A 14,568-nucleotide genomic window follows, 5' to 3' on the forward strand; every position below is an offset into this window, starting at 1 on the left:
AAACATCAGAGTTCATAAAGTGCAGAGTGATTCAAGCTGCAGCAAAAAGGAGAAATAAAATTAAAGGGAAAAAAATACTAACAAACACCTACATGTCCGTTAAATTCAGCTTCCACTGTCCAAGTTTTCAATGATGAAAAGAAAATCAGTGGCCATTCAAACATTTAGTCTGAACAGTCGAGCAGGTCAAAGTTCACAGTGGTGAAATATTAATATGATTAAATATTATATACAACACAGGTATGAATTAGTTTTATTTTGAACATGTCTAAAATAAAAAAAACAAATAAAAAACATAAAAGTATCATCAAATAGGGTTAGGGTTAGTCAACACAAGTTCGAAAAAGGAAGATGTATACACTTTTTTAAAGTTTCAACCCTTTTTAACTCATCACGGTTTAGTTTAGTTTTTTATTTGCACATTATATAACCTGCATAAACAATGAAAATAGTAAAATTAAACATTGTGCAGGAGAGGTAGAAGCCAATAAAGGCTGATAAAAATAAATACCTCCCCTATGTGAAAAACAACAACAACAGCGGTGGTCTTCAAAGTAAGAAGATAATACAGAAATTCATAAAATATGTATATTTTTTTTTTTGTATTGTTGCTAAAAATATGTAAGCTCTTTGACAAGAGCTCTATAAAGTTTATATACATACATGACAAACATACAAATATAAAACATACTCTACACAAATATCCATATTAATATAGCTATACTACATACATAACTATATATAAAACATATAGGTCTATATACTACATAAATATCTATATAAACATATAATAATATATAAGACATAAATATCTAACATGTTAAGCAATGTATTTATATTCACTCCCAGTTAACATCTGTATCCCTCTGAACCTGTTGAACATTCAACTTTCATCTTTTATTTTGTGACCGGAAACGCTCTTCCTCTTTGCGCATGCGCAGTGTCCCGTCGGGTTGAGGGGGGGTGAACCATCTCTGCTGCTGCTGCTCTTTGGTTGTCAGTCTACAGCTGTTTTTTTTACACAACGCGACTGATCTGATCCTAAAGTTTTTACAGAAAGTTACAAACTCATCAAACTAAACTAAAACTGCTGCTGACGTCACCGCTGATGTGTTGACCACACACCGGAACAACTGTTGCAGGTGTAAAGGAGTTAGTGATAGGAGGTGAAGTAAAGTGCAGTTTAGTTGTGTGGAGCTAAAGGAGCTAAAGGAGCTAAAGGAGCAACCTGCACTTTGTCCCGGTGAAAGTTCTGGAGTCCCATCGGTTCTCACCTGCACAGGTAACAACACACCGACACCTGCATACCATAATAATCATAATAATAGATAGAAAACAACGGATGCATCGTAGTAAATAGTTTATTCTGGTGAAAACACACACTGACCTTTGACCTTTTTGTTGTTTGACTGTGACGTCAGCTTTATAAAAACACGAGACATTTACAAATCACTAAAAACCTCAGTTTGATTATTTGAAAAGATAAAACCCCTGTTTTCAATTCATCTGCTGCACTGCAAAAACCAAGAATATTTGTCTTATTTTAAGTCAAAAAGTCTAATTTCTAGTCAAAACAAATCTCATTATACCTAAAATAAGTATATTATACTTATACATAAAAAGCAGTTTGTTTTTAGACACTTTTTTACTTCTTTCAAGCAGATTTTCACTTGAAATAAGTAGAAAAATCTGATAGTGGAGCAAGTTTTTCTTTCTTATTACAAGCACAAAAAACTTACTTTCACTGGCAGATTTTTCTACTTATTTCAAGTGAAAATTAGTTTGAAACAAGTGAAAATGATCTTAAAACAAGTAAATTTTTAGGTGATGAGTCTTATTTAAAGTGTGAAGAGTTTAGTTTTGACTAGAAATGAGACATTTTGACAAGAAATAAGACAAATATTCTTGGAAAGATTTAGAGTTTTTGCAGTGTGTAAATAGATGTGTAAGTGTTTATATTTTGTTCAGTTTTGGTTTGGGTGTGCGTGTAATAAATACATTTCTTTTTCAAGTCAATATTTAACTGTTTTACCATCAAAGAGTAGAAAAATAAATGAATAAAGATAAATTATCAATTAAAAATGTACATATTAATTCAATAACATTTTTACCAGAATAAAGTTTGTTTCTTATGCCTTTAGGTTTTCTAGTCTGTTAACAGTGCTGCTGCACTGATATAGTTCCTGGAAAAATGTGTGAAGTTTGGTTTTGAGTCGGTTCTTTATTATTTTTTTTATGAATGTGAAATTAGCCTAAAAACAAAACAAGTTGTACAAAAAAAAAAAAACCTTTCTGTTGTCTTCTCTGAAGCTGTTTTTACTGATCACTTCCTGTTTCCTCAGCTCTGACTCCGCCCCCTCGTCATGGCCAACCCTCTGAGGGCGGAAGTGGTTCGACTCTATAAAAACGTGAGTTCTGCTTTTATTTCTTTTTTTTTTAATCACTTGTTTGATTTAAAACCTTTATAACTTACATAAAAAGTTCACACACTCACCTGGTGGACAGGTGCGTATCATCATCTGAGGAAACACCAAAAAGTTTAATTTTTAATTTCCCACAGACCCTGAACTCAACAAAACTCAACAACAAACTTAAAAGACTTCAACCTTGTTTTAAAACTTTAATTCATTATAAAATCAAAAACAACGAATGAACAACCGGTGTAAAAATAAAACTCCAGTTCAGCAGGTCAACGACAGGAACTCAACTCTTCATTCCTAAAAGTTTTTAATCATAATTTCACTCAGGATTTATTTTCCTCCGTGTCCATCATGATCCAGGTGAATAAATCAAACACCATCCATGTAGAATTAAAAAAAAGGAAACCTGCATTTTACAAAATAAAAGTCCTGCTGGATTAAAGCAGCGTCACAGAGGGGGAGGGGCCAAACACCTCTTCAGAATAAAAGTTGCTAATTATTAAACATAATGTTTGAAGGGATACGGCAACATTTGTTTCGTGTCTTGCCTCACTCCCGAGTCCATGACCAGCAGATAGACACCATCCTTTCGACTGTGCGTGCAGTAACAAGGGAGATAGAGCCGTATCGCCCCTAATTAGCTTAGCTTAAACGCTGGAAGTGTATAGGTAGTGTTAGCCTGCCTCCACCTAAAGTCGCTAATTAGCTTAGCTCAAACACTGGAAGTGTATGGGTAGTGTTAGCCTGCCTCCACCTAAAGTCATCAGAGAAACTCTTCAGCAACTCTAAACGGAAACCGGAGTAAAAAAAGTAAAAGCACAAATTCTATCGTCATGGTTTTCTGTATGTAAAGGGCAACGGGTGTTTTATTTTGTGAAAGTAACCGGAAGTGCGTTGGTCACAACGGCTAGCTTGAGTAGCGCCAAATTCGTCCAAACAAAATTGATTTCAGCTCGGGTAGGAGGCAGGCTAACACTACCTATACACTTCCAGCGTTTGAGCTAAGCTAATCAGCGACTTTAGGTAGGAGGCAGGCTAACACTACCTACACTTCCAGTGTTTGAGCTAAGCTAATTAGCGACTTTAGGTGGAGTCAGGCTAACAATACCTATACACTTCCAGCGTTTGAGCTAAGCTAATCAGCGACTTTAGGTGGAGGCAGGCTAACAATACCTATACACTTCCAGCGTTTGAGCTAAGCTAATTAGCGACTTTAGGTGGAGGCAGGCTAACACTACTGTACCTATACACTTCCAGCGTTTGAGCTACGCTAATTAGCGACTTTAGGTAGGAGGCAGGCTAACACTACCTACACACTTCCAGTGTTTGAGCTAAGCTAATTAGCGACTTTAGGTGGAGGCAGGCTAACACTACCTATACACTTCCAGCATTTGAGCTAAGCTAATTAGCGACTTTAGGTAGGAGGCAGGCTAACACTACCTATACACTTCCAGTGTTTGAGCTAAGCTAATTAGCGACTTTAGGTGGAGGCAGGCTAACACTACCTATACACTTCCAGCGTTTGAGCTAAGCTAATTAGCGACTTTAGGTGGAGGCAGGCTAACACTACCTATACACTTCCAGTGTTTGAGCTAAGCTAATTAGCGACTTTAGGTGGAGGCAGGCTAACACTACCTATACACTTCAGGGTGTACGGGTTTTTCAAATTGAAAGCCTCAAAAAGAGTGAAAAAAATTCCACATTTTACAGATGATGACAGTTTGTTGTTGTGCTTTTCTCCTCCTCTTCCCCTTCCTCCTCCTCCTCCTCCTCAGCTCCTCTACCTGGGGAGGGAGTACCCTAAAGGAGGCGACTACTTCAGGGACCGGCTTCGAGCTGCGTTCGTGAAGAACCGGTCGGTCCAGGACCCGGAGCGGATCAGGGAGCTGATCGGCCGCGGCGAGTACGTGGCCCGAGAGCTGGAGGCGCTGTACTACCTGAGGAAGTACCGCGCGCTGAAGAAACGTTACTACGACGACGACTGAACTAGAGAGTAGCTGTAAAAGAGAGTAAGGACAGCATTGGTCCAATGGCAGCGCCTCCTGGTGGAGGAATATGGGTTTTGCAAAAGAACTGACATCTCTGCATTGTTGGTGAATGAGCCAGTGTGGTGTTTTCAATAATTTAAAGGGATAGTAGCATTTTTTTAAAGTGGGGTTGTATGATCTACAAATAGCCCCTAAGTACTTTAATTGCAGTAGAAGACTCTCTGCACTCCTCCCGTTAGCAACGCCAGCCCATAATAGCCCTGCCCAGAGATTTACAACATACAGTGTTGTGAACAGACCCAAAGAAACGGCCTAAAAGAGGTTTTACCTGGAAAAAAAATTACACAGTTCCATTGTTCGCTATAATATAATTTTTTCTAGCCCCTCAAAGTGCAGGAAAAACACAGTTTTTATTTCCTCCCCCTGGAAAAAATTATATTATAGTTATAGATATAAATCTCTGGGCAGGGCTATTATGGGCTGGCGTTGCTAACGGGAGGAGTGCAGAGAGTCTTCTACTGCAATTAAAGTACTTAGGGGCTATTTGTAGATCATACAACCACACTTTTAAAAAAAAATGCTACTATCCCTTTAATGTTTCAATCTACATTTTGTAATAAACAAATTATAAGTATAATTTGATATGACAAAAACACGGCCGTTTTCATCAATTTACCAGCAAGTGGGCAACACACATACATTGGAGTGAATGGGTTTTCTGGGCGCTTTTGCAATACCCATATTCTGCCACTAGGGGGCAAAACCCTTAAACCCTTAAACCCTTAAACCCTTAGACCCTTAGACCCTTAAACCCTTAAACCCTTACCACGGGAGTCAATGGTGGTGTCCTTACTCTCTTTTCCAGCGCTCTAGACTGAACAGGCTCCGCCCCCCGAGGAAGAAGTAGACGACGCCACACGTCAGAGTCTTAACGTTTATTTGAGGCTCGTAAGAAAAAAAAAAAAAAAAACCTCAACAAACACAACAACAACAACAACCACCGAGGAACTGGAACAGAACGAGTCCGACACATCAACACGTTTAAATAAAATGATAAAAAAAGACGAGTGGCGATGACGAGTCCTTCATCATCAATACTGGTCAATACTGACAGGAAGTGACGACAGTAGAAAACTATACAGAGGTCAGAGGTCAGAGGGGCGGGGCCAGCGCCTCGCCGCCGTCCGCCAGGTTGGCTCTGCAGATGGGACACGTGGTGTTGTCCTGTCAGGAGACCAGCAATAATCAATAATCAATACTCACAACCAATCAGATTGTTGATATTCTCTAGTTCTGCCTTTAAAAAGGGATAGTTCAACATTTATTAGTCAGATTTTCCTCTCACCATAATAATCCCTATAGTCATAGCAGTAGGTTCATTATTACCTTTAATTATCAATCAAATCTCATCAAATACACAATCCAACAACTCCACAACGCTCTGGTGGACAAGTTGTGAGCTGCACATTCACCACGCTATGAGATAATAACACAACGTTACCACACAGAGTTGTTTTAGAGGGAAATTCATGTAAAACCGCTGATGCACGTTGCCTTCAGGGACAGTTTCTCATCAACAGTCTCTGTATTTCCCTCTAAAACAACTCTGTGTGGTAACGTTGTGTTATTATCTCATAGCGTGGTGAATGTGCAGCTCACAACTTGTCCACCAGAGCGTTGTGGAGTTGTTGGATTGTGTATTTGATGAGTTTGATGAGGGACAGGCAGAAGTACGTCTCTGCCCCGCGGATGTAAAAACAGCTATAAAACACAAGATGTTGAACTGTCCCTTTAAAGACAGATTAAAGTGTGTGTGTGTGTGTTGTTACCTTCAGCCACCTGTCGATGCACTGGACGTGGTAGTCATGGAAACACGGCAGCATCCTCAGCTTCTCACCGTCGCCGTAGTCACAGAAACAGATCTGACACCTGTCAATCAAAGCAAACAGACCGAGTCAGACCGGGTCCAGCTGGTTCTGGTTCTCAGGGTTCCTACAGCTTAAGCCAAGTTAAATTTAAGACTTTTTAAGACTTTTTTAAAGCCACTTGAAATGAAATTTAAGACCGACACCACATCAATTACATAGGGTTAGGGACAATTTGACCCACTTTCCTATGTGATCCAAGGTAAAGTGACTGCTACATGAACATTGGAGTGTGTCTCTTTCCAGCTGTCCTTTCTAAATAAATGCATAAAAAGTCCGAAAAAAAAAAAAACACTGACTCGGGAGCTGGAGGCGGTGAGAGATTTAGCGTTGACGGCCGCCACTAACTTCTCTATGTCGGAATATTAACAATTATTTTGAGATTTGAGACTAATTACAACCATAAAATACCACTTACCAAGTGTTAACATTTTTAAGACGTTTGAAAAATTGATTTAAGACATTTTAATGCCAATTAAGGCCTTGTTTTTAGATTAATTAATTGAATGCCTTTTAAGACTTTTTAAGGACCCGTAAGAACCCTGGTTCTGGTTCAGGTTCTGGTCCAGACTCACTGTGAGCTCCCTGCGTTGCTGCAGGTCTTGAAGGTCTTGGTGGGGAACCTCTGGATCTCTCTGCGGCTCAGCTTCTTGGAGACGACGGCTCCTTGTCGCTCCTCGAACTCCAGTAGAGCCTGGAAACACACATCAAACAGTCTCATCATCACCATGGCAACAAACAGCCTCCTGTGGTCCGGTGGTGTCGTCATGGAAATGTTTAAATAAAGTTAAAGTTGAAGTCGTCACCTCGTAGTCGTTCCCCTGAGGATCCTCCGAGAACGTGGGCATGGCGTTCCCTCTCCGGCCCCGCCCACGCCGCCTGCGGTGACCAATCAGCTCTGAGAACAGAAACATTAAAAGAAGTGAAGAAGGAGAGATACGCTCTGTGGTACGTTTCCATAGTAACAGTGAGGTTGTGTGGTCGTACCGTCCTGCAGCGCCGCGGGAGACACGGCGGCGAGGACCTGAGACATCCAGCTGGAGTCCAGAGGAGGAGGGAGCTGAGGGGGGGCGGGGGGGGGCAGAGGGCAGAGGTCAGAGGTCATGAGCTTCATATTCACTTTGCTTTTTGTTTTATTACAAACAGACCAACGTAGTAAACAAAACCACATCAGTTTTTCCTGTTGTTTCTCTGTTCGACCTCCTGATTGGTCGTCAGGGACGGAGTCGTCCAGTCGCTACAGAGCAGAACCTCCATCTCTGCTACCGGACCGTTACCACAGCAGAGTCGCTCCGTCTCTAACGTCTCTAACCAGTGATGGTTTCTACCGTTTCTATAACAACTGAAGTGTTGAGTTTCATCTGGTTCAGATTCATTCTCACCACAAACGGATCAACGGTACCAGGTGGTTCCAGACTCTGGACCAAACCACTGAACCTGGTCTCAGGTCTAGGACCGACCTGAACAAATATCTTTCTCCTGATTAATCTATCAATTATTCTAACGATGTCAAACGATTCATTTTTCAACTAATCTAGTGATTATTTTTTGGTTGAAGATTAGTAATGTACCATTAATTCACTCGCGCGAATTTGGCCGCGTATGTTGTTGAATTTACTCGCGTTACTTGCGCGAGTAAACAACTCTAAATCTAAACGCCGTTGTGTCTGGGTCAGTCACATCTTCGTGTCCGGTGTGAACGCAAGAACGTAAGAAAGAGCAAGAAAAAACACACATCATCGATCATCTCCTCAACTGAGGCTCACGTTGCTGAGCAACACAACTCTGTGTGACACAATGTACATTTATTTATATGCACCCAGAATATCAAGGTCAGGATATTGAGGTTGCTTGTTGTCTTATGTTTTTTCTGTTAATTCTGACACCTGCAACAGCTGCATACTATCTTCTCCTGATCAAGTCATGTGACTAGTAGTATTTAAGATGGCTTCTGATAGCGATCCTACTGTTTGACGAAGAGCTACACTGCTCGAAACGTACTTCACTACAATAAATTGACACTGAGCCCTGCAGAGCTGCGAGTGCTCTTGTTTTTTCTGTTTTTTCAACACAAGTCTAGTCACATAGATTCAATAGATCATTATAATCTGATCAGTTAACCAGCCTCCACTTCTGTTAGTGAACATTATCGTCTGCTGTGTCTGTTTATATAAACTGTGTAATCACCACAACAACTCAACAGTGTGTTGTACATGTTGATGTATTTATATCACAGACGTCATCGATCAGAACTCCTCTGTAACCGGTCTGAACCAGATCAGTGGGTTGAGTTCAGGACCAGGAAGAAGTTTCTAACAAACTGACGCTGGTTTACTGCTAAATACTGTACTCTGTGTGTGTGTGTGTGTGTGTGTGTGTGGTGCACTCACCCTGTGGTGACTCTGGTGATGAAGATGATAGTGCAGCTGCTGGTGATGAAGATGATGATGGTGGTGATGGTGTCCAGTGTGAGACTGCACCTCCTCATGGTCGAACTGGGCCTGACGGAGACAGAGAGGTCAGCTGCTGTCGGGGTGTGTCAGTGTGTCAGTTAGAGATGCACCGATTGCAAAATTCTTGGCCGATACCGATTTCCGGTTTTTAAGGAGGTCTGACCTGCCAAAACCGATTTTTCCGATACCGATTTTCTATCTAAGAAATAATTATAATCATACAATAGACACATATTTATATAACTGCAATTAAAACCACAACTAGTGGTAGGCTACATGATGCTATCATAACCCCCCTTTTCAAGGATAAAACATCACAAATAAGAAATAGAGTGAGAGTTTCAACAGTACTTACACTTCTGCCCCTCTGTGTGTGTGTTCGTTCATCTCTGGCGCTCTGTTTAGATTAATAAACACAAATAGGCTACAAACGTACACACATTGGCCTCACGTATTTGTCAATCGCGGTGTTTTAATTGACCGGATCGTCTCATGTTTCTTTGTGAGACTTCCTGCCCAAGATTGACGCCCGCGGCTCCTGCACAGACGCCGAAACGATCGCTGCAGGGTTGCAACCGGCTGCGGAGGATTAATGAAAATGCCCCCGCTTCTCGGAGCTTCCGCGTCCGGTGTGGCAACTGCAGTATACGGTCGCGTCCCCCCTCGCCGCCACTCTTTTAAAAAATCCTGGTAATCACTGATCCTCCACGGTTTACTTTTGACTTGCAAGCATTACAAACAGCGTGTTTTGGGTCGTCCTGGCACACAGTGAAATAAGTCCAAACAGAGAAGTTCTCTGGTCCAAATCAGCCACATGTTTTCTTCCTGAGTCTTCGCTGCTGTTTTGCTCTGGGCGCGTTGAGCTCATAGAGTCTATGAGACGCATGCAGGTCAGTTTGATCGGCCGAAAACCGGAAGTTACGACAGTGACCGGCCGGTCACCAATTGGGGCCAATTGGATATAGATCGGCCTTTTTAATCGGCGGCAGATTGATCGGTGCATCTCTAGTGTCAGTGTGTGTGTGTGTGTGTGTGTGTCTCGGCCCACCTGCAGGCTTCGGGCCATGGCCTCGTCTTCCTCCAGCTGAGCCGAGCGCAGCACGGCGTCCTCATCGTCACTGATGACGATCTCCACGGACAGCGTCGCTGTAGCAACAGAGTTTAATGACGTCATCAGACTACATAGATATACAGATAAATAATAATAATATTCAGCTCTGGAGAAATTAAAAATGGAAAAAATTAAGAGACCAGTTTAAACTGGTTTTACTATTTCTATGTGTTTGTTAAAGTAAAATGATGCTTAGTTTTATTCTGACATCTGGTTATAAATAAAAACTAAGAGGTTCAAGTGTTTTCAAACCTGGAATAATAATAAAGAAAACTAGTTCCTATTCAGTTTGAAACAACACAAGACTGATTATATATTCACAACACTTGTGTTTTAAACTGAGGAAGAGAAATCAACATTAGTGGAATAAAGTTTTTTGGTTTTTATAACCTTCATTAAAGCAGAAGTAAGCGATCCGGTGGTTTTGGCTAATGCTGCGTTCCAGGCAGGCTTTTGAAACCGTAAATTACAGCTTCAAGTCACGACTTACGACTTTGTAGCCTTCCAGGCAACCCACTCGTGTTTCTCCGACCTGTTTTACCTGTGAAAGTCACTATAACGGCCACTCGTAACTTCCGACCTGTGAACTCGTACCAGATCGAACTGGTTCGACTTCACAGGTCGGAAAAACACGAGTTTCCTTGAACGCACCATAACAGTCCTCGTCCCTACGTCACCACATTCAGGCGCATCCCTTGGCTGCACACACAGAGAGGACCGCCCCTTTATGCCGTTCTCTCTCCTCATTGGATAAAGGTTGTAGGATACAAGGAAAGTTTTCTCCTGGGCTCAGAGCAGAGCAGAGGGACTGACAGACCCGTGTTTCAGACCAAACACTCTATGTAAGTGATTGCTGTCGGAAGATACAACTATTTAAGACTTATATTAACACAAAAATATCACTTACTTCTGCTTTAAATTTCATTTCAAGTGGCTTTAAAAAAGTCTTAAATTTAACTTGGCTTAAGCTGTAGGAACCCTGAGCATAAACAGCCGTAGCCGTGGCGACAGCAGGTGTCTTACCTGCTGCGTCCGGCTGCTCTCCGTTCAGCCACCTCCTCTCCTCCTCCGTCAGGAACGACAGAGACTCTGAGGGCCGAGGAAGAGGAGGCTGGGGCGGCGGTGATGATGAAGATGATGAAGGTGAAGGCGACAGGAGGCTCCGCCCCCTCAGGCTGCTGCTCCGCTGGTGAACGGCCGAGTCCACCGCCGCGCTCAGCACCTCCTCTTCTACATCCTCCTCCGAGACCGGGGTCAGGTAGGAGGAGGAGGAGGAAGAGGAGGAGGAGGAAGAAGATGATGATGAAGAGGAGGATGAGGAGGATGAGGAAGAGGAGGATGAGCAGGATGAAGAGGAAGCGTTGGACAGAGGAGCCTCCAACCAGCTGCCCAGAGAGAACGTCCTGAGAGAAGAAGCAGGAAGAAAACCGACGCTCCGCAGCACCGAGGTGGAGGATGATGAAGAGGAGGAGGAAGATGAGGAGGAGGATGATGATGATGTCACTGAAGATGTCGCCGTCAGACGCCTGCGTTTGGATCCACGACTGGACAGATGTTCAGGTCCGACCACCTGAGGACTCAGCTGCTCCTCTGTGGTCGGACGTCGTCGTCTCTTACTCATCTGAGGACTGAACCACACAAACAGGATTACACTACAATTACATTACAATTACATTACAATTACATTACAATTACACTACAATTACACTACAATTACATTACAATTACACTACAATTACATTACAATTACATTACACTACAAACGCATGGATCTATTAACGCTGGCTTTTACAGGGATGTCAATGTGTGTGATATCCACTGTTAAAAGCTGGTGTGATGATCCATGCGTTTTACAGATTTTCATTGAAAAAAAAAGAAAAAAAAAAGAAATCCATGCATTTACCGCGACTACCGAAACCATGGAAACATAAACATAAAATTCCACCGGAAGAGCAAAACCGGCTAAACCGGCTACGTTTTTGACGTTCGGAAAAAGGTGGATAGTATACATCAGTATAGTGTTGCTAGGAGCGCTTGAGTTCAATATTTTGAACTTGCGCGAACAGGCGAGTTTCGCGTGTTCGCTTCATTCGCGCCGTGCCATTCGCGTCGCCGGCACTAATTTGCGTCCAGTGTGAACGCGACGTTACTCTTTCATGACTGAGACGAATTGTGAAATGCATTGATTTTTTTTTTCAATGAAAATCTGTAAAGCGCATGGATCATCACATCCGTGTTAAAAGCCAGCGTTAATAGATCCATGCGTTTACCGCAACTATGACAACGACTGAAACCATGGAAACGGAAACGTACAATTCCACCGGAAGAGCAAAACCAGCTTCCGGGTTTTGACCATAGATGACGTTCAGAAACTTGTGGATACAACAATAGTTACTAATTTTTTCAACAAGTTATTTGGGGGAATCATTGTGTTGATCTTTAGCGTTACTCTCTCAATTTTGCCAATTTCGGCTAAAAATGTTTAATTTTATACATTTATGTTTGCTTATGCACTGGCATAAATTCTTGAAATTCAAAAAACAAAACTGCAGTTGTACGGTACTAGTTACTTTTTCTGGTAGTTAGTTACTTTTATAATGTAGTAATTCAGTTACTAACTCAGGTGCCATAACTAATCACCAGTTCTGATTATATAATACTGATGTACACACATTTTAACCTTTTTTCTTTCTTTTTTTTTTATATATATCTTTTATTAAAGGATTTCCACCACAAGCACTACAGGTGAATAGGGTAAACATTTAAACTAACAGGTATCACCATGAAACTTCCCAAGTTTATTACTTACCTTGAGACAATTATATTTTGTATTACAAGTTTTGTCAAATCTTATGTTTAAATATGTAAATGGGGGCAATATCTGATTGAATATGCGCTGATTTGCATATAGCATATCCAGAACAGAAATCTGAACAATGCATAAAGCTACTTTCAGAATTCTTGTTGACATATAACACTGTGTCCTAACTGGATGCGACTGGATGCACACTCTGGGGATTTTGGATATCTCTTTTTATCACTCTGTAAATGAGAAAATAAACTCAGATTTCGCCGTGTTTTAGAGCTTGTGTGATGAATGTGGAACATGGTAATACACACATTTTAACCGTTTGTTTACAACTGACGGAGACGACGTCACAAATCGAACCTGACGTCATCTCCGTAGCCCCGCCCACACCGATCATTTTATAGTAGTTACCTGGGTGTTTCCGGTACGATGATGGACAGGTCGTGGTACAGCAGGTCCGACGGGTCCAGTAAGCAGCCTCGGTTCAGAGCTCCGGGACTGTCCGGTTCGGACGAGCAGGGGCTGGTGGCGGCTGCAGCGTCCATGGCGGTTCGATTCCCGGTCCTGGTCCCGGTCTCTAACGCCTCTGAAGCCTCTACAGCCGGACTCTAGCGCCTCCTCTGGGCCGGGATCATGACCTGCACCGCGGTCACAACCAGAGAGCTGGTTAACGGCCGAGACACCGACACAGGACCGGCTTAATGTTCCGGTTCTGTCCTAGTTACAGAACCTGGACCGGACTGGACCGACAGACACACAACAACAAGAAGGCGGGAAACAGTGACGTAAAACTGGAGCGACTGTTTGTTTTCTATTTTAGCAGAAGAAAGCGGAATATTTGTGTTATATAAGTCTTAAATAGTTATATATTCAGACAACAATCACTTAGAGTTCCTCCATTTTGCACAATGGATATGATATTTACCCAAGAGTATAATTACATGAATAGTGTCAGAAACAGACACGGTTATAGATGATCTACACTGCTCAAAAAACACATTGTAACTCCAAGTATATCACACCTGTGTGAAATCAACCTGGGATGATCATTTTGATTTACATTTTTATGTTATTTTGTTCTCAACACACTCTACTATATATTGAATAACGATTTTAAACTGCAATATTTCATTAATTGAGATCTAAGATGTGTTGTTTAAGTGTTCCCTTTATTATGGCAGTACATCTTTAATTTTTTTAAGCAATCCAATTATATATGTCACACCAAAAAAGATGTGAAGTGGGACATAGAAAAAACAAATGCTCTAGGGTTTCATCTTCTTCATTACAGAACTCACATGCAGCAGCGACTGTTTGTTTTCAACCGAACCGAACAGAACCACCGGTCCGTTAACGTTAAGTTAGCCGCGTTAGCATGTAGCTCAACGGCTACTGCTCTCCCAGACAAAACACCTCAATCAATCGATATTAAATCAATTAAACTTCATCGATACCAGCTGCGGCGACGCTGCGGAGGAGCTGCGGGTCCACTTCACCTCGGTGTCGTCGTGTTTTTCACCAGAACAGCTACCGAAACCGACACCGACAGAGGAGAGAAGAGAGAAGCCGCCGCCACCAGTCACAACAGGACGTGACGTCACAGCGAGATCGGGGATTTCCGGTGCGTCGCCGAAAAGTACCGAAGACTCCGAGGACTGTTTACATTTGTTCTGCATCAGTTTCCACATGAGGAAAATGAACTAATGGAGGTTTGTGGAGCATAGAACAATAAAATAAATATATAAATTTATAATGTGATTTAATAAGTATAACAATAAACCAGCTATAAATAAATACCGGCTATATACAGGAATCTTAATTGCTGTTAATTCTAACACCTTTTTAAGACTTTTTCAATATTT

General features: G+C 41.8%; 2 protein-coding genes across 4 annotated transcripts; one reads left to right on the plus strand and one right to left on the minus strand.

The window, feature by feature from the left end:
* The first annotated feature begins 965 nt into the window (after positions 1-965).
* On the plus strand, positions 966-5,352 carry lyrm5b (LYR motif containing 5b). The gene is made up of 4 exons (XM_083973963.1): positions 966-1,282; positions 2,343-2,408; positions 4,196-4,479; positions 5,291-5,352. The coding sequence occupies exons 2-3, from the start codon at positions 2,364-2,366 to the stop codon at positions 4,403-4,405; spliced, it is 255 nt and encodes an 84-aa protein (XP_083830089.1). The 5' UTR covers positions 966-1,282; positions 2,343-2,363; the 3' UTR covers positions 4,406-4,479; positions 5,291-5,352.
* Positions 5,353-5,399: 47 nt separating this feature from the next.
* LOC310987579 (uncharacterized protein) lies at positions 5,400-14,319 on the minus strand. Of its 3 annotated transcripts, none has more exons than XM_083973900.1 (10): positions 14,203-14,319; positions 13,118-13,344; positions 10,921-11,525; positions 9,835-9,932; positions 8,724-8,834; positions 7,321-7,393; positions 7,140-7,231; positions 6,909-7,027; positions 6,238-6,337; positions 5,400-5,632 (listed from the first exon to the last, which is right to left on the minus strand). In XM_083973900.1, exons 2-10 carry the CDS (start codon positions 13,249-13,251, stop codon positions 5,561-5,563), a joined length of 1,404 nt encoding a protein of 467 aa, XP_083830026.1. In that variant the 5' UTR covers positions 13,252-13,344; positions 14,203-14,319; the 3' UTR covers positions 5,400-5,560. The 3 variants fall into 3 exon arrangements, with proteins under 3 accessions (XP_083830026.1, XP_083830025.1, XP_083830027.1); XM_083973899.1 differs by having other exon boundaries at positions 14,005-14,273; XM_083973901.1 differs by having other exon boundaries at positions 14,161-14,265.
* Between the last annotated feature and the right edge of the window lie 249 nt (positions 14,320-14,568).

The sequence above is a fragment of the Trachurus trachurus genome (assembly GCF_905171665.1).
Source record: "Trachurus trachurus genome assembly, chromosome: 6".
In the NCBI taxonomy this organism is placed as follows: Eukaryota; Metazoa; Chordata; class Actinopteri; order Carangiformes; family Carangidae; genus Trachurus; species Trachurus trachurus.